We start from the raw sequence: 22,879 nt of genomic DNA on the forward strand, positions 1-22,879 counted from the left end.
CTGCAGCTGAGGAAGCTAGGGGCTTAGAGGTCAAAGGGCACCCACCCCACAGTTATAGCAAGCAGATGCCGGAGGGAGGACCAGACCCCAAGTCTGGTTGACTCCTCGATGCTGCACAGCATGTAGGAGAGAAGGAACAATTGGGAAGGCAGTCCAACTGCTTGGGTGACTCCTTTCACAGTCTCATGGCCTGCCCCCCACTCTCTGCAACCCTTCCTTAAGTTCCTTCTTGGGGCCAGCAGCATCTCTGGGAGGAAAACCCTCTCCCAGCCCAGAGGTGTCTCCTGAAGAGCAGCCCTCCTTCCCCAGGGCCTTTCTCATAACACGCACCTCTTATTCCCTCTTCCCATTCTGTTCCTCTCCAAATCTGTCCAGGGCTGAGTTCATTAGCTCTGACAAGCAGTGGTGCTGCAGAAGAGGGGCAGTAAGACGCAGAGGAGGACGGGGTACCACCTGCCGACCCCAACCCCTTGGTCTTCCATCGTGATGTCAAGGCTCCAGGTTGATGCCAAGACCCTGGGGGGCAGAGCAGGAGTGGAATCAGCCCAGGGTCCTAGGACCGGCATCTCCCAGGGACCGAATCTGGACAAGTGCCTAGGAATGACTGTAGGTTGGGACTCGGGGTGGCAGGGGGGACGTACAGACAGACCAAGTAGAGAAGCAAACAGCTACCTGACCCAGGACACAATAACGCTTCGTTCTCTTGCTCTGCCCCTACCTGCCTATGCTGGCATGGGAGAGATCCTGGTTGCTTTTCCTGTGGAGGGCAGGAGTGGTTGGAAATTGTAAAAAGAAACAGAAGTGCAGGGTTCTTGGACTGACCCTGTCGAAAAGCCTTTTTCTAATCAATACTAAGCAGATTATTTCTATAAAGGTAGAGAATGTCAGAGCTGACGCCTGACATAGAACGTTCTGTGTGCTATTATTTCATCTAGCTGCAGAGAAGAGAGGTAGAGAGAGCTACTGGGGAACATCAGAGGCATGGGCTTTGACAGACACTGGGGCCCAGACCTCCCTTGGCTTTAGGGGATACAGAAGCCATAGGTCCAAAGCTCTGTATTTCCAGGAAGCTCCAGAAGAAGGAGGGGCAGGTGACACATACTGGAGTTGACAGATAATAACTGTGTTTTACTTTCTCCTAAAAGCACCCCCATTGCAAAGACAGCTGATGTAATTAGAATCCAATTTGAGGGCTGCTCCTGCAGCGCATGAAGCCCCTCCTTAGGCAGGGCGTCTGGCTCCCAGCTGCCCTGTGTCTGCCTCTATCAGCTGCATCCGCCGCCCTGGGCAACAATATCGGGTTAGAGGTGAACACTGCCAGCTGGGGTCATCTGGCCATTGGATTAAGTTCCCCTGAAAAGGCACTGTCTGGCTGGCTGGGACCCCAAGCCCATCCCCAGGGGAGCCCTTGGCAGTTGGAAGATGCTGCCCGTCTTCCGTCACACCCCCTCCCTTTGTGTATAGAGATCTGTTGGCAAGAAGAAATTCACGGGGAAAAGCACGGAAGGTGGTGATGTGGTATGTACAGAGAAGGCAAAAGACATTACCCCACTCAGGGCGTCAAGAGTCTTAGAGAACTCAGTAATCGCCCGGTCCCTGCCAGAGATGGTGGAATGGAGGCCCGCACAGCAGAAACATATCATCTGAGGTTAGAGAGTAGTATTTGCAAGATCTGAAACCCAGCACCTCTGATGTACTGAGAAAACTTTCTCCAGTGTCTTCCCTTTTCTTTTTGTTGAAGGAAATCAAAGAGCATGTTTCAAGGCTTGGAAGCAGGGATGATTTTTCCCTGCTCTGATCAAACTGGAATATGAAATCCCCAAACCAGAGTGTGGCAGAGCCCTGCATGTCCAGGGATCGAAGCAAGATTGAGACCAGTTTGCAGTGACTGCCTCTTGCTGGTCAGGTGGGAGGGCTTTGAACGAGGTCAGATCTGGGGCTGTGATGTGACCTTGACCCACTGACCAACCATTGCAGACAACCTATGTATGCACAGGCGAGATGCACCATCTTGTCCCAAAAGCACCCTGTAGAGGAGCAGCGACTCCGTCTCTCCTGTCAGAGGGCAAGAATAGGAAGGATCCCAGTCCCTGGGCCCCGACTCTGGCCTCTGCAAGATAGACACATGTCCTCCCAGTGGCTTGGGAGGAAGTTCATAACCTGATCTGTTGCGGATAGGGATCTGGAGGCTGGGTGCCCTCACCTAGGCCCGCGGCACCCAGAAAGAGTTGGTTGTTGGACCCTCCACCCACTCCATTTCCATCCCTGGAAATCTGGAAATCAGGAAGGACCCTAGAATCTGGTGCCCTCCCCCTCCCCTTCCTTCTCTTATTCTAAAAGAGGCCACTCATCCTGATGGGAACTGCTCACCTCCTCTGTGAAAGTCAGTGTTCGCAGACAGTCGGGATTGTAGGTTTCCTAGTCCCAAACCCAGGGCTCCATCGGCTTCCCCGTCTTTCTCCCTGGCTAAGGTCCTGTATTTTCTTTGGATGCCATACCCACCCCCCCCACAATTCGTCGAGTCATCTGGGATGAATGTCTGTCAGCCCGAGGGTTTCTGGGTGCCTGGAAGGGTACTGAGGAGACTCCTGAGGTGTGGAATATCAAAGGCGCTTTTCCTGAAGAAGAGTGTTGCAGCTTTGTTAGCCCACCGGAAGCGGTGCCTGTCTCTTCATTGAAGAGGCCGGGAGATCAGACTGCTACAGATCCACTCGGCTATGGGGACGGACGTGTTGCAGAGCGTGAGGAAGATGCTTCTGCTAAGTCTGATATCTGGGCAGATGGACAGTGGGATCTAGAGGTTCAGTGCAGGCCTGTGATATGACCAGAGACATCTGCGCTCATAATTCCCTTGGGAAGGCTCCAGTGTGCCCTGATCCTCCTGCGTAGAGGTTTCTAACAGTGTCCCACCCATTCTTCTCCCCTTCCCCTGTATCTCCCCTGGGAACGGGGTACAAAGGCGGTGGGGCTCCGGTCTTCAGAAGTGTTCCTGTGGAACCCTGCTCCTGGTACTAATCACGCTCAGTGGGGGCCTGCTCCGGCTTCCGCTTCTCCACGCTGCTTCCTCTGAGTGCTCCTGTCCTCTCTCTGACGCTGCTTCCTGACCTTGACTCTGACCGGTCGCCGCGGGGCTTTCCTTTGTGCTTGATCTAACCATGTGGTGGAACGATGGAAACGGAACATGGTTCTGTCAAGCACCGCGGAAAGCACCGCGCTCTCCTGCAGCATGGCCCGCCACCGCCGCCGCCACCGCTGGACACCACTTCTCTGCTCTGGAGCACCGCAGCCCAGCACCCGCCAGACCCACCTGTCCCGGTCTAGGCTCCCAAAGGGCGGGGGGTGGGGGTGCGGGGGAGGGAACAGTCTCGAAGGAGTCCCAGAGCACCTCCACCTCCAGGTAGCAGATATGGGCTGAAACGGGTATGGAGACGCTGACTGGGGACACGCTAAGATCTATATCCGCATCTCCTACCCCAGGTGGAGTCATCATCCCCCAGAGCTACATTGGATGCCAGCCGAGGGGTAAAGTCTAGGTCAAAGCTCAGAAACCACTGTTTTTCTTCTATTCAGAGAGAACAGGTCCCCCAATGGCATATGCCCCATGGTTTCATGGCAGGGTCCCAGCGCAAGGTTTTTTTCCCAAGTGGTAGCTAACCCAGAGGTCATACTGGTGTGACCCACTCTCTACCCACCATCTTTACCGGAAGTATTGGGGATGCACGTGCGCATGAGAATGGGTGAAAGTGTCTGAGACTTTGGATTTAGCCTGTGGCTCCTTTTGAACCCAAACCCCACTCCTCATGAGTACCTTGGCCCTCGCCCCCCAGCCCCCGCCATGCAGCCTGAAGTCCAGTCCGTGTCCTTCATCTCCCAAGAACAGTTGACATGGTGACCTAGGTGCTAGGCTCTCACCTGGTGCTGATTCCATGCCCCGGAGGGCTGTGCAGAAATCTGCTGTCTCTGACAATAAAGGGATCGTGGCACCTGCCATTCTGTTTGCTTCTTGGTAAATCCTTAGTGTAACTAGAAGATTGCTTTTAGTTCATTCTCCCTGAGGTCACCCCTCAGAGCCAGGGCCTCGCTCTTGCTGAGTACCAAGGAGTCCTGCGTGCCTCTCTGGGTGCTTTCCCCATACCCTGAGTGCTGACTATAGGTCAGGGATTGAACTCTTTCCATCATTACTTTTTTTTACAACAAGCTGATAAGGCCCATTGCACAGAAGCAGATAGATACCAAGTTAGAAAGGTTACCTAACTTGCCAGGGTCACATGGCTGCTCTCTCCAGCTATAATACTCCGCCTTCTCAGCTGTGGACAAACCCATTGCCTCGAATTATAAAAAGGAAAAGAATGATAGGATTGACTTGAATTGACAGGGAGTGGGAAAACTATGTTACCACTCGGTTTCCAGCTCGCTTCTGTTAATAGAGGAAAACGTGAGTAAGCAGGAGAGCAAGGAGCACGGTTTAAGTGGCTCCCCTGTCCAGCGTGGACATGCCAAGATCCGTTTGGTACAGAACAAACCCTCAAGCCTGGAGCAATTCCCCATCCTGAACAGGGGAGGCATTCTGGGTTCTCGGAGCCATGCCTACCATGGTGCTACGATGTAGCTACGATGGCAACTTTCTGGGCACCTCCCTGGTTCTGCAGCAGCAGACTTGCATGCGGGCAGTGCCCAGCCACAGACCATGGGCCTTTCCCTCTGCTCTCAGGCAGATGGCTGCATCCGTAATCGACCCTGATAGGAATAGGTTACGAGGACAGCTGTCTGCCCCACTGATCCCCAAAGTCCTGGGAAAGCAGTGGACATCTTCTAGCCACGGGTGTCTAATCCCCTAGCCTCTGCCTGTGACCCTGTAACTGTGTGCCTAGCCATGTTCTCTTGATTCCAGTCATTACTTATGACCCTTTGCTTGTCCACATGATTCTCTCTTCAAGCTGATGGACTGTGCCCCCCCCAACCCAGTTCCTCTTTCTGCTGCTTTCCTCCTTTCATCCTACCCCTCTCAGGGCTATTGGAGGTAGAAGAGGAGAGTTCTGGACATGTGCACTGGCAGGGCTGTGGTCGTCAGATGACAACAAATATGTGACTTTCATTCAACAAACGGGTTGCCCAGAGAATGATGCAAATCGAACTGCTAATGACAGGAGCCGTCCAGGGCCCAGCGCTGGCCTCAGCCTCCAGGGCCATCCAAAGAATGGGAGCTGTGGTTCCCTACCTGCCCCAGTCCCATGACCCTACAAATGTCAAAGACGGTCTCTCCTGGGAAAGCACCATAGGGCAGGGATTGGTAATAAAACCGCAGTGCTGTGGGTTTCCACCCCCTCGACTATTAAAGCTTGTCTGTGATCATGTACCAAGTGTCGTTGTTCTGAGCTTCAAGCAGAAAGGAAGGAGGGCTTCAGGGGCAGGAGCTGGCGAGAGGCCTGATGACATCAGCTCTCCCACGACCGTTGCTTTGGTTTATGGCCCTTCTTCCAGTCCTCCGAGATCTCCGCTGTCTGAACTCGCCCCAGAGAGAAGCAGCCGCAGCCCGTTCAGTTTCTCCCCTCCTACTAAGTATTTCTGGCAGTGACAAATATGCACTGAGATTGAAATTGACTTTTAAAGCTCTGGAAAAGTTAAAAATACTTTTGGGTAGTTATGAGCATTAGGCATAACAAATGGCTCCGAGAAACCCTGGGTAGTTTGGGTAATGAAATACGAAGTACTGGGGGTGGCATTTCAGGCTGGCTCTGGCTGGGGAAGGAGCTCTTTGGGATCTGGGCAAACGCTGTTATTAACATTTCTGGCTCCCACGCCTATAAAATACCACACTCCGACCCCCGCGTTATGACAAAGCAGGGCAATAACAAAAACAGCAGGGGGGAAATGTTGGAAAGAACATATTAGTCCATCGAATCTAATTGCAAAATCATTTCATTAAAATGGGTCAGCGGTTCCATCGCAGAGGTCCACCAGTTATGATCTAACTATACTACAGAGAGCGATTCCTGCTAACTACAGACGCTCTCACCTTGATTAAAATGAAAACGCATTTAATCGGCCGCAGTCCCCGGCCACAGCCCAGCCGGTCTACATCTTCAGGCTCGCTCTGTTGAAGAGCAAACCGTGCTCCCTCCTGTCTTTCAAAGGCAAAATTTGATCGGCGCTCAGGGTTCCTCTACTTTGCAAGGATTCCATTGTAGGCGCCTTCTAAAGGAAAAATAACATGCCTGCGTACGAAGTGTCCGTTCATGCCATCACCATGTAGAGCCACCAGCAGGGAACAAGAGAGGATTGTCATTTAGCAGGGTTTGCAAAATGAAACTCACCCAGGACTCCGCACGCTGATGTGTCTGGAGGAAAATGGCCCAGGTCAGAGTTATTCGGTGGGATGGATGCTGGCAAGCCAAGGGCAAGAGATTTGCATAATGCATTGGATTAGGAAGCAGCCCAAAGAACTGCGGGGATACGGGGATACGTGCACAGATTCTGCTCACACAAGCCTGGGGGTGGCAGGTGGGATGAAGGAAGGGGGTGGGGAACGGGCAAAGAGGGAAAGGAGACAGGTCCAGGCCTCCGATCCCATCTTCAGGAGAAGGTCTCACTTCAGAGTCAGAGACCACCAAGTTCATCAGCTATCAGGGATTAGCGTAAATTGATGAGGTGAGGGGTGAGAAGCCATGAGCGTGGAAGATGGCTGCTTCCTACCTCCCACTGCCCCCTGCAGGAAAGCGCTGTTCCGTCTCCCTCTGCCAAGTTGGACTCTATAATCAGTCCTAGAAAGACCGGGATGAAGGTTTTGTCAAAAATCCCGCACATTTGCAGGAAAGCACAGTATTGGTCACACAGGCCCTGGTATCTGCCTGCCTGGGTTCGTCCCTCTGTGGTGTACCAAGGGCCCCAGTCTTCTCATCTGTAAAATGGAGTCACAATAATCTCAGAGTGTTACAAGGACTAATGGGCTCCCCCATCTGAATTTGGAAGCATAGTGCCCAGCTCGTGCTCCGTGCTCCGTAAAAGTCAGCTATGATCACTAGCCACACGGATGTTTTAGTGGCCTCCGATAGGCCAAATGTTCTACTAGGTTCTGGAAAATTTAACAGTAACAGGATCACAAATGTCCATGCAGTTGTTTTCCCTTCCCCAGAGCCTCTCCAGTGTCCCGCTCTTCCTTGCATTGGCACAACCATCCCCACGAGGCGGGGAGCAAGTCCAAGACCCCCATTTCCCACGTGGAGGGGCGGAGGCTAGGAAGTGCCAGAGCCTGGACAAGCCCACGACTGCTAAAGTTTCTGCAATGCTAGCGGCCCACGCTGGCCCTACCGCGGATCAGATCACCAAGGTCCGCCTCAAGCCCTTACACAACCCCGTGATGTTCACGTCCTCCGAAACACTCTGGGGACATTCACGTACAGGACGGACAGCCGGAGCGCTAGCAGCGCCCTGCTTACCCAACCGGACAAACGCGGACCAAGCCTGGGTTGTGTGCCTAGCACGGTGCTAATGAACCGTTGACCCCTGTCAGCTGGGAGAAACCAGGGCTTCCCCAGTGACCGCCGCTGAGCCTGCTGGTCTCCCAAGGTGTGCCCCGGGTGCCGAGGGATCATTTCTAATCAGTAAAGCAGCACCCCGGGCCTGTCCTGAGACGTCACTTGCTGATCCTCTTGCTGTTACTGTGGGATCTCGGGAGAGATCCGATGGCAAAAATAAATAAATAAATAAATAAATCTTCATTCCAACCACTCTTAGCTCATCCGAACTGGCTTCTTTCACTGTAGTTAAACCAACCTTATTCTTAGAGACGGGACAAATCAGTTGGACCCTCCCGAGAGTTGTGCTTGCCTTGACAGTTTTTAAGTGTGAATATATTGCTATTACTGGTTTTAAAGAGGATCCTCAGGCAGGATTCACACGCATTTAGGGCCCTGGGCTCCAATTTCCCAGGTCCGCAGCCCTCATTATTGTTCTCCCAGTGCTGAGACCTGGTGTCAGTGATCGTTGACCTCCATATGCTGGGTCTCCTTTGTTGTTTCATTAGCTGCTTGAGGAGAACTGAGTTTGTGACCCCCTTCCCTGACCTCGTCCCCACCCCGACACAGCCCCCATCAAAATGCCATCAAAATCTCTTCATTTGGGATTTTCATGAACGTTTAGAGGGTCCACAAATGATGGGCATCAGAAATAAGTACTCTCCACCCCAAATTGTAACCCAAATACTGCACATGTGCACCTAGGAGCATTTCTCTAGGAACATAAATTTGCATCAGCTTCTCAAAGAGGTTCATGACCCACAAAAGCTTAAGAGCCCACAGAGCTTGAGCCTGGCTTCCCAGAGGACTCAATGAGTGACAAAGACCAAATGGACAGTGGGAGGGTGGGATGGGAAGGGCACCAGCCAGGTGGTCACAAATGAAGACAATGCTGTGTCTATGCCTGGGACACCCCCCACCATCACCACCACGTGCCTCCCAATTGCACTACCCATAATCTCGGCCCAGGCCGGGCGCCCGGGTGATCCTGACTGCCCTCTTTGGCCCCGCCCAGGCTCAGAGGATTACCGCAGCAGGTTCAGCAGTGAGTGCTTCATGGACCTCGTGTGCCCCGAGAAGTGCCGCTGCGAGGGTACCATCGTGGACTGCTCCAACCAGAAGCTGGCCCGCATCCCAAGCCACCTCCCCGAATATGTCACCGATCTGTAAGTACTACCTGGGCTGGAACTCCCTACACGGCCCCAAACACCCTGTCACCCTAAGCCAGCCAGAGCGGCGTCTTTGGGAGGCAGCCCCCTCCCAGCTCAGTCCCTCGGGTGCTCCTTGGCCATCCTCCACGTCCTCAGCAGAAATAGCACACCCAGGCACCCCCTACTGACCACTGCCTGGAACTGCTTCCTCGAAAGTAAAGACCATTAGTTCATTCTACAGACATTTCCTGAACACCCACTGTGAGCCAGGCATGGTGCTAGGCCCACCGGCTTCCACACTGCGCAAAGCAGACAGTCCCGCCAGGCCCTTAACGAAGTTTATCACGTAACCGAAAGATGCTTGGTAAATAGTTGTCAAAGTCGAGAAGATGCTGGAACGATGAGGTGTATCTGAGCCTCCGGTTACACTCATAACTGGAAGGGTGTGCTCGTTTGTGCAGAAGCGGGAGAGCTGAAGAGCTACGGCGCGGTAGGGGTGAGGGCGCGGCACGTGCGGGATGGTCGGACCCACAACTGGCTCCCGTTGTCTTCACCTTCTTCTGTCTGGGCAAGGTGCTTCTCAGACCTCGGTGTCCAATGCTTCACTTTAAAATGGGGGGGAAGATGCCTGCCCCCTAGGGGTTTAAGAAGATCAAGCAAGAGAATGCAAGCACGGAATTCACCTTGACCCCTGCAGGGAGTGAGCCCTGCATAGAGGACGCTGCCTCCCTGGTCGGCGGTGCTCGGGCTAGCGTTCCCTTCCACTGACTCATCACAGAAGCACACGGCCAGGCACAGCCTCCTGGGCCCTCGTGCTCTCCCTGAGTTTTCCCTGGCTCCACTGACCCTGGCTGAATGTGAGGGCCAGGTGGCTACTTAGGTCAAGCCATGGGGGAGCTGGGGAGGGGTCCACAGAGGGCGGCGGAGGGGACGCCCCCCTCCCCGGCTAACCCACCACCTCGGCTGCTTGTTTCCCGTGTAGGCGACTGAACGACAACGAGATATCCGTTCTCGAGGCCACTGGTATCTTCAGGAAGCTGCCCAACCTGCGGAAAATGTAAGTCAGCCTCCCGCACCTGGCAGCAGGCTCCAGGCCTGGCCAGGGTCTGTGCCGCCGACCAGAGCAGAAGGCCAGGGCCCCCCGTAGCCCCCTCACCCTCTGCTCCAACCCCCCCTCCCCCAGCCTCTTCCTGCCCCCGCTGCGGGCATGTATTTGGAAGCAGGACAGTAAGGCACAGCCATGCAGAGACAGACCCAAATGAAACTTCACTGTTTTGGGTTTTGTTTTGTTTTGTTTTGTTAATAAAGATTTTACTTACTTGAGAGAGAAAGAGCAAGAAAAAGCAGGAGTGGTAGGAGGGGAGAGGGAGGAGGAGCAGAGGGAGGGGAGAAGCAGGCTCCCTGCCGATGCGGTGCTCGAGCCCAGAACCCTGAGACCATGACCTGAGTCATAAAAGCAGACGCTTAACTGACTGAGCCCCCGAGGCACCCCAAAACTTCACTGCTTTTAAATTGCCACGTATTGTGCAGAGTGTCCATTCAGCACTAACCCCAGTACTCAGTCCAGGCGCCCTTTGCTGGTCCTGATCCTCCACCTCCAGCTTCTGCCCCAAGGGCTGGCAAGAGGAAGTCAGGTGAGGACCAGCAAGGGGACCCAAGAGTCTAGGGGCCAGTGCACTTAGGACTTTTCACAAGGTGACAAATGTTCTGTTTTTAGATGGCTTCTAGAGGCTTCTGCATCAGGGAGGCACACTGGAGCAGAAGTGCTAGACGTCTTGCACATGGGGCTTCAGCCCAGGTGTCCTTGGCCCTGACCTGAGCCTGACCTCGGCAGAGGGCCCACATGCTTGCATTGGCTTCTCCAGTGCCAGAGCTGCCCGTCCACATAACCCTCTCCCTGCCTCCGAGTTTGGGCCAAACAAGAATCATGTGGCTGAGCTAAGGGAGCATTTGTCCCGGGCCAGAGGCCACATTCCCTGCCTCATGCGCATCATCTCATGTCGTCCTTATACACCTGCCCGGTGCTGGCCTCACATTGCCCTTTATATGGGGGTTGTAGCTGGCAGGGCTTCTTTAAGGCCACATGCCAATAAACGCTGGGGCTGGCACTCACACTGGGGTTCATCCGTAATCACAGCAGTGTCCAGTGAGGCTTGCTTCCGCTCATCTTCCCTTCCCAGGGACCCTCGCGGAGGTACCCATACAAGCAGGGGCTCTCTACCCTCTGATTCCCTTCTCCTCGGCCCCTCTCCCTGCTCCCACCCCAGACTCCACACCTCCTGGCCCCAGCATTGGGTTTGCCTCTGGAACAAAGGAAATACAATCAAGCCTCATCATTCACAAATCCCATAGTTGCTAATTCACTTACTCGCTGAAACTTCTTTGTCATCTCAGAATCAAGCGTCATGGTGCTTTTGTGCTCATTTGTAGACATGGACAAAACAGTGGGGAGTTTGAGTTGTCCTGCACACCTGTTCTCAGCTGATACCAAACAAGGCCGTGCTCTGATTTCTTGTTTCAGCTCTCAGACTGTAAACTAGTGTGCTTTTCACAGTATATTTGGTGCAACATCTTTTTTGCACGTTTATGCGTTTTGTTGATGATTTTGACACATACTGCGGCATCTAGCTTTCCGAAGCATAGGAAGGTCGCAATGGGCCTCGTGGAGAAAACACGTGCATTACTTAGCTTTGTTCAGACACGAGGACTGGTGCTATGGGCTGTGTGCGCAATGTCAGTAAATCAGCCACACGTATAAAATAAGATGTCGTCAAGCAGAAGCACCCGTCAGGCAAGGTTAAGTACTGATCAGCGGATGACAGCGTTGTGAGCTGAGGCTCACAGGAACATAACCCTGCATTTCTCCTAGGAGCTGTGGTTTGGCATTCCCTAATTCAGTTTTCCCCAGGACTTTTCAGACTATAACTACGTGAATAATGAGAACTGATGATAAACCTTTATTTTTTGTCATGTGCTCCACTCTTCCACCCGTCAGTCCCCTGCAGACCAGAAGGAGAAAGGCCTTCCCCTGCCCTGTGCTGCACCTCCCTCCCTCCCCGCCCACAGCCACCACCTTTTCCGTGGCCTCAGTGATTGCTCTGTAACTAGGAGCAGGAGGGGAGCACTCTGAAGGCACAGAGGAGAGAGGGACACACGTGGGTCCTGGTGAGGATTGTGGTTGTCTGTAGGGTCAAGCTTTGGAGGCCAAGCACAGGTATCATCCATCTCCTGCGAGGAAATGTCGTGTTTCATTCAAACCTGAGAAAGGCATACTGTTTTAAACCTCAGCAGAGAAACTGCCCTGCCCAGAAGGCAGGTATTAAAATGAGTGAGGCTGGGGCGCCTGGGTGGCTCAGTGGGTTAAGCTGCTGCCTTCGGCTCAGGTCATGATCTCAGGGTCCTGGGATCAAGACCCGCATCGAGCTCTCTGCTCAGCAGGGAGCCTGCTTCCTCCTCTCTCTCTGCCTGCCTCTCTGCCTGCTTGTGATCTCGCTCTATCAAATAAATAAATAAAATCTTTAAAAAAAAATGAGTGAGGCTGCCCAAGTACACAACTATATAGTAAACAGGATGAAGTAGTCTTTGCTTCCTTGGAGAGACATTACCCTCCCGTGTGAGATAAGATTCACACACTTGGAATCTCTCTCTCGTCTTCCCCCTTGTGACATGGATGGGAGAATAGAGAACCATTTCTGTGCATCGAGAAAAACAACCACACGAACACGATGCTCAGTGACCCCCAACTCCCAGCCTCAGCATCCAAGCCACAAGAGAGTGGTGGGGACTGCGGCAAAACACAGACCCGGTTCTCGCCGAAAGAGGCAAAGGTCACTGGGTTTGTTCCACTGTTTGCTGTGCTGGAACTCGAAGGTCTGGGCTGCCAGACATTCCCCGTAGCAGCCAGAAATCCAGGTGCAGGCCTTACCTGCATTTGTTCTGAGTTCAGCTTAATCTCCCTCCTGCTGTGTCACCCCAGGAATGCCCTTGACCTTGCTGAGCCTTAGTTACGGTTTTGCATGGTAGAAAGAAATCTACCTTCCTTGTAAGTTATGATGAGGATCAGAAATAAGTGTGAAGAGGTTGTTGAAAGACGTGCCTCTGACCGTGGACCTGGGATGGTAAGATGCAGGAGGACAGAGGAGTACATCTGGGTTGAGTGACCAGCGTGGCTAGCTATATATTTAAAACAGGAGTTGCAAGTTCAGATACTTCCAAGAGCCAGAGAGTAGCACAGATGTGGAAAGGAGCTCGGTGCATGGCAATAATAATAGTAATAGAAATAGATAACCACTAACAATTATGAGACGCTTCACTCCGTGCCAGACTGTACTGATATTAATTCATGTAACTCTCCGCAAGAAAAACAAAAAAGCTTTGAGATTGCTTCATTTTACAAATAAGGAAGCTGAAACACAGAAAGTTAAGTAACTTATCCGAGGTTAAAAGTCAAGCAGCGGAGCCAGGAGTGGTAACAGTGCCGATGGGCTGGGGAATGCGTGCGCTATCTGAAGGCAGTAATCCCGTGTGTGTGCACAAGTGTGGGCATAAGTTCATATTCATTGCAATAGCCAACCAGGCAAGTGCCGAAGGAACAGATCTGGTCCCAAAGGCTACCGGCTGCAACCACGTATTTAAAATAACCTGATGGCAGCTCTTTTTGTTAAGTAAAGGGTCTTAACTGGGACCCATCGCTGTCCCCGCATTTCCATAGAGGTAGTGGGCCAGCTGGGTCAGAGTAAGGTTAAAGCCAAGTCTGCTGAGCTTCCTCAAGGACTGTGACGTCAGGGCCCTGAGGTTATGCTCTTGACTTTATTCTGACCCGGCCCAGGAGCCGAGGAGGGTGAGCATAAAGCCAGGTGTTGAAACTCTACTATGCCTTTACCTGTCTTGTTGGAAAAATGAGATCTCCAAGAATATCATGTGTACTAAGGGATGTCCTCCCGCCACCCCTGCCAAAGAAAAAAATATATAAGCCATTACCCAAAAGGATTATTGGGACGACTTTTCAAATGACGTCACATTCAGACTGCGGTCACGGCCTCTCAGGCAGACTTCAAGGTCAGTCCTTACACGGAAGGAGGATCTCAGCCACAGGCTGAAACCCGGCAGCCCTCTAGCCAAAATCAGGTACATGCAGGCACATTTGTTGGCAGTAGTTGTGTTTTTAGTAAGAATTTGTTACCCACCTTTAAAAATCAAGAGTGTTCACGGGAAAAAAAAAAAAATCCAAATTTCTGGGATCTCTCAGAAAAGCAGAAGATCTAGCAGAACAGGGCCAAATGTCTCCAGCTGAGTTAAAATGAGGAGCAGCAGCTGCCCCACTAAGTAAGGACAAGTGCTTTTCTGGTCACTGGGCTTGTGGACTGGCTATCCCCCTGGACCTGCTTCCTGCATTAAGTCACCAGCCTGGGCCCTATGGACATTTGAGCTTTCAACCCCATCTTGAAATAGAATTTCCACCTTGGCCGGGGAGAGGTTCATCAAAAGGGTAGACAGGACCTCCCTGCCCTGACAGCATGCAGAGTGTGTGCTCCAGGATGACCCAGTATCCTCAGTTTCTAGAACAAAATCCACTTAGCTCTCTCCCTACTATCCTTTCTTCTGGGACTGGGCTTGAAACAGGATTACAGATGCCTCCCTGCTGCCAGAGTGCATGGGCTGTCTTACAAGCCATGGGCTAGAAGAGGCCCAGGCTTGCCTTCTCAAACTCGGGCTTTCCAGGGGAAGCCAGACAAATCCCCAGCCTGCAGGGGCCTCATTGTTTCTCAGGACAGCCAGCAGAAGCAGTGGAGACACACTGGGTTTATCAGGATACTGCCCTTCTGGACTATCTCCTGAACCTGCGTGGGAATCTCCAAGGCTGCGCCCTTTCAGTGTAAGATTCCATCCTCATCAGAGGCAAAGCCAGGATGAAACTGTATTCTTTCAGGTGTGTTCATATATATGAAACTGAGGAAAGGCCACCAGCCTGAGTGGTCCTGGCTTCACATTTTGTGGTCCCTGGGATCTGGGTGTCTTCAGAAAGATGGTACTCTGAGAGTAAGATAGAATTCCTATAGAAGCCGGATGCTCTCGTTTTGTGTGTGGCGTGCTTGCCCCAAGCTGCCTGTAGTTTTGAGCAGCGCTTTGATGAATGGAGAGCTAGCCACAGCCTGGTCTTCTAGAAAATTCTATCCCCTCCCTTTTTGTTCTCCTTATGTTTTCCATTCTCCCAGCCTGAGGAAATCCAATTCACAAACCTTACAGTAATGTGATGTTAATTTTGCTCATTTGAAGAAACAGATGTCAGGAAATGGGAGTGCTCCCCCTTCATGGTTGCTTTAACTCATCTTCATTGCCCGTCCTGTGGACTTTAATTCCCCACGGAGCCTAACTCTCTGGAGCAAAATCCTTCTCCTCCGGCGTTCGTATGAGTTACAACTACTGGGGGAGCCTTTATCTCTCCTCTTGTGTCTAATTTGGGGGTAATTTGCAGTCTCCCCTGTGCGCTACCTTCATTCCTGGGTTATTCCCAGACCAGGACTACCAGGATTTATTTTTTAAAAAGAAAAAAAAAAAAGAAAGAAAGAAAAGAAAAGTCTGAGTTTAAGGACAGCCAGCAAGGGAGGGGTGGGTGGGCAGAAGTCCAGTGAGAGAGTCTCCCAGCCCTCTCAGACCTTGGGGGAGGGCGCTGAGGAGTACTGCTCTTGTTTCCTCAGCAGGACAGAGCACAGAGGGGAGCAGGACCAGGACAGGAGCGCTGAGGGGGCCGACGGGGCTCCAGCTGTTTCCTCTGTACCTGCACACAGGCCTGGGCACTGCCTTTGCCTTGCAGGCCGTGCCCTGTCTGGGAAGGAGGCAACAAGCTGGTGTCGAGGCCATGGGTGCCCGGTCCAGTCACTGGCTCTGAGCCAGTTCCCGAGAGAAGCCTCACCCCCTGGGATTGCCATGGGTGAGCCCAGAGCTGTACAGGCGTGAGGGAAGCAAAAGCACCAGGGGCTCTGTGTGGTGGGGACATGGACCGGGACCTGGAGCCGCGTCCTCACCTCTCTCATTCCCAGCACGACCGTGGGCCAGCCTGTCCACCTCTGGTGAGCCCCGGGTCCTGACATCCTCAGTGTGCTTAGAGGGTTAGCAGGCTCCGTCTACACCACCAGATTTCACCATTCACAGAACACCATTGCTTGTGCAAGGCATGGACAGGCTCTTTGCTCCCGAGACTGGATTCTTCCCCCAGTTTGTGTAAACACCATCGCTCTCCACTCCATCCGTCCCGCCTGGGATGCATTTCAGGCCCGACCGTTTGGGTGGTCCACGGAGGCCCCTTGCCAAGGAGCGTCCTGGGGGACGCGCAGCCCTGGGACCCTGCGGGAGTTCACAAGAGGCCTGGCGTGTGGTGATCAGGCATGGGGGTAGAGGCCTCCTCAGAGCTCGGGCAGACTTGGAAAGGATGGCCACATGTCTTGGTGAGACCATGCTGTTAGAAAATACAATATCTCAAGCCCTGAGTCCCACAAAGCAGTAACAGAAGGGTACCGAGTATCCACACCACCAAAGGAACATTCACTTAGGAAAGAGGCAGACTTTTGATGCACCAGAAAGCCTGGCCTCAACCCCAGTTCTATGAGCTGTGTGACACTGAGCAAGTTACTTAAACTCTCTGAACCTCAGTCCCCTCATCATAAAATGAAGCAATGATAATACACGTAATACTCTTCTGATAGGTGTTGTTTGAAGGGTTTGACGTGATTCTGTGGGCCAGACCCCTCACATGGAACCCACTGTGTGATGAGTACTCAGAAAGTAGTAACTAGAAGGTGTCCATTTAAATGAAGGATCTCAACTGTAGAGCTAGAAGCTAGAAGCTCTACAAACATCCCACCCCCGCAGAGGGCACATTTTATATTTTTTCCTGCCTTCCACTTGAGAAGCACTGCTGGGCGAGAGTTTCTGATGAAAGGAAAAAATCAGTTTGAGACTCACCCTTTTAAATGTGCTCAACCCCGAGGTTTAGAAAAAAGGATCACCCTGAAAAGACTTAGGGCTGCACACGGCGTGTTTTGACATGCGAGCTCCAACCATGCAGGACTGGGGTCCCTCCACAGCCACAGGTGCTAAAGACCAGACATCAGGGAGCCCCACCATCCAGTTCTCAGTCCAGGGGCACCTGAGGGTCCCCTCTGACTGCAGGGCCCGTGATTCCCTCCCTGCATCCTGACCCACTCTGTCCCCTCCTTCTAGAAACCTGAGTAACAATAAGATCAAGGAGGTGAGAGAGGGTGCCTTCGATGGAGCGGCCGGCGTGCAGGAACTGATGCTGACCGGGAACCAGCTGGAAACGCTACACGGACGCATGTTCCAGGGACTCAGCAGCCTCAAGACTCTGTGAGTGCCTAAAGCCTGGGCCAAGGCTTGCAAGGAGATGGGAGGTCAAGGGACCAGGGGGGGACTATGAGGCTGGGGCGGGCAGCCCCTGGGCCTGGGTCCTGTCCCAACAAGCTGAGTCCCCCCCTTCCTGGAGCCAGAGAGGCGCTGGATATTTGCCAGCCCTTGATGGGCAAGAACTTAGCATGTTCGGCTCCCCAGCCCGCACACCCCAAAAAGTCCTTGCCCTGAGGTGTGCACATAGACAGATTCATGCCGGAAATGTGCTGAGAGAGGCACACACACACTTACCCACTTAGACACAGACACATGTGCCTAAATGTGACACACTCACAGGCAGCATGCAGATAAGCACAGACTCAAACAAGCGTGTGCACACAAGCACACACACACACAAGCTGATGGCCCACAGCCACACCATTTTTTTTTAAAAAAAGATTTTATTTATTTATTTGACAGAGATCACAAGTAGGCAGAGAGGCAGGCGGGGGTTGGGGGGAAGCAGTCTCCCCGCTGAGCAGAGAGCCCAATGTGGGGCTCCATCCCAGGACCCTGGGATCATGACCTGAGCCAAAGGCAGAGGCTTAACCTACTAAGCCACCCAGGCATCCTCCCCCGCCGCACCTGGATTCTCCTTTCTCCTCACAGAAATATCCAGGCAGACACTGACCACCACACAACATACATGTGCACGTGTATGCACTCACGACACACACATTTACGTAAAGCACGCACAGGCAAGAGTTTACGCACACATTCGTGGGGGGCCGCAGTGGAACCCCACACCCTGCTAGCACAGAACAAGCCTCAGCATCACGACTGGTCTGGGCCTGGAGTTGGGGAAAGCATCCCACCTACACACACACACACCCTGTGGCTCGGTGGGGAGAAGATCATGCCTGTGTTCCCTCATCCCTACCCCTCTCTTTGCAGGATGCTGAGGAGTAACCTTATCAACTGTGTGAGCAATGACACGTTTGCTGGCCTGAGTTCAGTGAGGCTGCTGTCCCTCTATGACAATCGGATCACCACCATCACCCCTGGTGCCTTCACCACCCTTGTCTCCCTGTCTACCATGTAAGTCCCCCTCTACCTGCACTGCACACTGACTCTGGGCTCCTCTCCTGCACACCTCTCCCCTGGCAGCTCCTGCTATGTTTGGCCAAGGTCACCTACCCATTTGTCAACTTAATAACCATTTGCTGGGCTCCCTCCGTGTGCCAGGCACCACTTGGTGCTGAGGATTCACAGACATGGTCCCTTCTTGCTGGAGCTCATGGCATAGTGAATGATCACAGAACGGAGGTCCACAGTAATAGCAAAACCCAACATAGACTTTGTCAAAGAACACTGGAGTTGTGTTCTGGAAGGTGAGTGGGTGTTAGGTTGTTCAACAGAATGGGAAGTGCATCTCCTTCTATCAGAAGAACATGTGCAAAGGCCCTGTGGTGGATCACTGCAGAGCAGATGTACGAGACAGAGCATGGTCCAACATGGTCATAGCACAGAGTAAGGGAGGATGAGGTATGAGGCAAGGCAGGAGGGAGGCTAGGGCTAGGTTACAGGCTTGCCGTGGACTATTTTGGTCTCCATCTAAAGCATGTCAAGAAGCCACTGAAAGTTTTAAGCAGGCTGGTGACATGGTCTGACAGGGTTTTAAATGATGTCACTGGCTGCTTAAATGTGTGTCAGAACCAGAATTAGAATCTAGCCTTCTGGACACCTAAACGAGTGCTCCTGCCCAGATAATTCACTGTATTGGTAAAGAGTGTTTTAGAATAGTAAAGTGATGGGATCTAGAGCAAATTTCCTCGGTTCAAACCCTGGCTTTATCTCTTCCTAGCTGTGTGGCCTTAGAAAAGTTACTTCCTCACTGTGTGTTTCATTTGTTCCTTGTCTGTAATCCATCTCATAGGATTGTTATGAGGATTGAATCTGTTAGTAGTTATAAAATGGGCGGGAGGGATCTGACATATAGACACTACTCAGCATTTATGATTGCACATAGTATTTCCACGTGGCTCCATTAACCTTAGTTGCTGGTTCATCCTTCTCTCTCTCCTTCCCAGTGACTCTTTGAAAGATAGAAGAGAAGGCTTTTGGTTGCATCTCCTATTGCTGCTTCTTGTTCCCGTATCCCACCTCACTGGGAATAAAAGCCAAATTATAAATGTCCTGAAGGGCCCACACCATCCGGTCCCTCCTAACCTCCCTCCAGGCCAGCGCCACCCCCGCCAGACTCCTCACTGGCCCCCATGCTCTAGACCCACTCCCACTACCTGGAAGAGCCTTCCCCTGGCCTCATTCCACTCTGTTCAAGTGTGGGTTACCTCACCCTATTCTGTCCCCGTGCCATCCCCTCCAGCTCCTCAGCCCAGCTGTGCTGACCTCCGCAGCGTAGACCATTTCTTAATTGACCATACAACCAACCTTTGCCTTGTGGATCCATGCTGTCCACCTCCCATCAGCTGGAATGGGAGTTCCAGAAGGACAGGGATGTGCAGCTCTTCTGTGCACTGCTATGTCCACTATGCCTGTATGTGTGCCTGGCACTGAGTGCCCCTGATATACCTGGAGAATCAGGGCATGAATGGAATGAATAAATGACAGCAAGACAGGGGTGGGGCAGGGGGCTAGGAACTGCCACCAGCAGGTTGGTTTATTTGAGCCCACTTTTCACCCCTCCTGTGTGTCTCCACACTGAGAATCCAGAGACACACAAGATGCCCAGAGAGGTAGAGTCACAACACATCAGGGGAACCAGCTTTGACACGAGAAGAAACTTGCCTGACTTGGCACAGCTGGAGCACATCAGTGTCAATTCAAACCCAGGCTGTCTGACTCCCAAGCTCTTAATTTGTCCTGTCTTACCACAGCCACTCAGGGCTGTCTGGCCTCTTAGGTAACCTCCCTGAGCCTTACTTCCTTCGTGCGTGAGATCAGAATAATGTCCCGTCCATCCTCAGGCTCATGAAGTGCTGAGCCTAGTCCCAGTCCTCTAGCAACACTCACCTGCCCACAGCTGCTCTCCCCTTGTCCCTCCACCAAGCCAGTCACCGCATTCCCCAGATACATACACAGTGGCCGTGCTGGTGCCAGGCAGGACCCCGGAGACACAGGATGGACAGACAGGTCTGATGCCCACACTGGGGGAGCCGAGAGTGTAAGGAGGGAGGCCAGTATGCGCTCTGTGGGCGCTGTGCCAGCCACGCTCGCGAATGAGGGAGAAGACCGGGGCAGATGCAACTCCTCATTTCCGTGTAAGCCAGGACTGAAGGAGGAGAGCAAGGACGCAGCCAGGCAGACAGTAGAGAGAGTCATGCCAGGCGGGGGACCAGCGCCTTTGGGGGCGCTAAGTGTAAGAGAATGTGCTGAGGGGCTAAAGACAGTCCACAGCTGGAGCTCAGCGGAGAAGGGAGGGTGTGGCAGGAGACCACGGTCCTGTCATCCTCAGAGGTCCAGAGCGAGAGCCTTGCGAAGATCGCCTCTGGATTCTAGAAGAGAGTCTGCATTTCCTTTCCCAGACCTCCTCCCTCCTCCCCGGAACCCAGAGCAGGCCTCCCTGGAGAGCTGGGCTCCATGTTGCATCCCTGGATCCCAAGACCAACTTCCACGGTAGAAGAGTGGGTCCTAACCACTCAGAGAGGCCCCTTCTTTCTTCCCAGAAACCTCCTGTCCAACCCTTTCAACTGCAACTGCCACCTGGCCTGGCTTGGCAAGTGGTTGAGGAAGCGGCGGGTCGTGAGCGGGAACCCCCGGTGCCAAAAGCCATTCTTCCTCAAGGAGATCCCCATCCAGGATGTGGCCATCCAGGACTTTACCTGTGAAGGTGAGGAGGCTGGGCCAGGGCAGAAGGGCAGTACCTGGGAAGCCAAGAAGCATACAAGAGAAGAGAGATGCAGCAGAGAACTTAACAGTCAGGACCCCCTGAGATCTGACACGACTCTACCCTCTGGCATGAGCCTGTGGCTTTGAAGGGCTCTCCAGGTCTGGGGCTAGCCATATGGCTCCCTCATGCAAATTAAGAAAAGGGGTCTGTCTCTTTCTAAAAGGGGTCTCTTTACTTTTGTCAGAAAAGTGTCATAGTTCACTGATTTTTTTAAAACAAGACACTTTATGGCTATAAGAATACTCTTGTACTAATATCTTAAACTGTCTCATCCACAGTACCCAATAGATGATGAGGCACCCTTGTGTAGTACGTAACCTACACAACTGTGCATGAGAGCCCTGGCCCTCAGTTCTCCTGTCTGTGTCATGAGGCTTATGTATCCTGAGAAACAGACTTCAAGAGGAGCTCCTGAGAAATTTCTGTCACTGGCTGGGGGCGGGGGGGTTATGAATACCTGGAGGTCCAAGGCTTTGAGTGTCAGAATTCCCAGGGGCATATTAACATAAATTCAAGCCAGCACAATTTGTACTTGGTCAGCTATAGCTTATCTAAAGACAAACTAACCGGTTAGTAGATTAACTGAGGTTAAGGTATAATGGGGGCTGGGGACACATTTACCACCCCAGAGGGACTGTGTCCTTGGAAGGAGTGGAGAAAGGGAGGAGAAAGAGGTAGTAGACAGGGCTGTCCACCTACCCTGGACAGCTCCTTCAGTCAGTTTGGCTTATCCCTGATTCGGTAACCTCTTCCCTATGTAATTCTCTGGTGAATCAAGTTTTTAAAGTCTTCAGGTAATGTTGAGTGTGGCAGCAGAGGGTGCCCTTTTCCCCGATCCAGGCGAACGTTCTTTCCCCTTTGCCCATGGAGCCCAGCAAGGCTTCTTATTTCTGGTTTGGGCTCCCGAATGGAGGGCTTCCCTTTCCTGAAGACAGCTTGGTCCCTGGTGCCTGGCCTTGCTCACCCGTCCCCCACCCCCCCCACACCCCCACGAGAAGTTAGTCCCCCATGCTCATGCTAGGATCCTCCACAGGCAATGACGAGAGCAGCTGCCAGCTGGGCCCACACTGCCCGGAGCAGTGCGCCTGCGTGGAGACAGTGGTTCGCTGCAGCAACAGGGGGCTGCACGCCCTCCCCAAAGGCATTCCCAAGGACGTGACCGAACTGTAAGTACCCCCACCCTCGAATCCCACCACCGCCAGCATTCACCACACTCCATCTCTAGTGTCTCCGGCATGACTGCCTGGGGTGCCCTTCCTTGAGGGGACCCCAGCACCGTGGCCTCAGAGCCTCCTCCCCAGTGCCCCTGCCTGGCAGGTGACAACCATCAGGCCCTGAGAAGTTTACCATCTTGTTTTCTAGATCACCCCCAACCCCCTGCTCTGCGCTCCACCTTCCAGGTTCCCCAGCAGTCTCAGTCTGACACCAGAAACAGCCCGGGGTTGATAGTAAGAACATTGCCCAGCGGGCACTGTGGCTTCCGGAGCACTTCTACCAACATGATCCGTGCCCCCCTTACAGCCCCCCACGTCACAGATGAGATCTTAGCCCTGGGTCTTGCTCATGCTCCACCCAGGAGCCATCTGACTCCGCAGCCCGAGCTCTCCACATGAATTCCTCGGGGCTGCTCCTGCCCCAGAAGCTCCCACTTACACAAAAGAGGTCTCATTCCCTTCCTGAAGCACTCTTCATGTTGTGGAGGAAGCTGTCTTTCCGCCCCGTGGAGAGCTCAGCCGGTCCGGAGGCAGGGAGGTGTCTCTCAAGTGGCCAGAAGCCCAGACCGCTCACACCATGTTCCGGCTTCCATTTGGCCACTCATTCACTCAGCACCTGTGTGTTGAGGGCCTGGTGTGTCAAGTTCCTCTGCTCACACTGGGGAGACCCCCACCCATGTGGGACCCCCACTTCACTGGGGAAGGTTGACGTATGCTCAGCCATCTCAGCAGTGTGTGCGAGGTGAC

General features: G+C 53.0%; 1 protein-coding gene across 1 annotated transcript in view; it reads left to right on the top strand.

Annotated features, from left to right (window-relative positions):
- Nucleotides 1–22,879, top strand: part of SLIT3 (slit guidance ligand 3) — a 593,355-nt gene that overhangs the window by 505,575 nt on the left and 64,901 nt on the right. Inside the window, exons 15-20 of the mRNA XM_044229780.1 lie at nt 8,530–8,680; nt 9,648–9,722; nt 16,886–17,029; nt 17,963–18,106; nt 20,695–20,858; nt 21,952–22,084. Coding sequence (XP_044085715.1) covers nt 8,530–8,680; nt 9,648–9,722; nt 16,886–17,029; nt 17,963–18,106; nt 20,695–20,858; nt 21,952–22,084 — 811 coding nt within the window. The remainder of the gene's footprint in view (nt 1–8,529; nt 8,681–9,647; nt 9,723–16,885; nt 17,030–17,962; nt 18,107–20,694; nt 20,859–21,951; nt 22,085–22,879) is intronic.

Source organism: Neovison vison, chromosome 1, assembly GCF_020171115.1.
Source record: "Neovison vison isolate M4711 chromosome 1, ASM_NN_V1, whole genome shotgun sequence".
NCBI classification, from domain to species: domain Eukaryota; kingdom Metazoa; phylum Chordata; class Mammalia; order Carnivora; family Mustelidae; genus Neogale; species Neogale vison.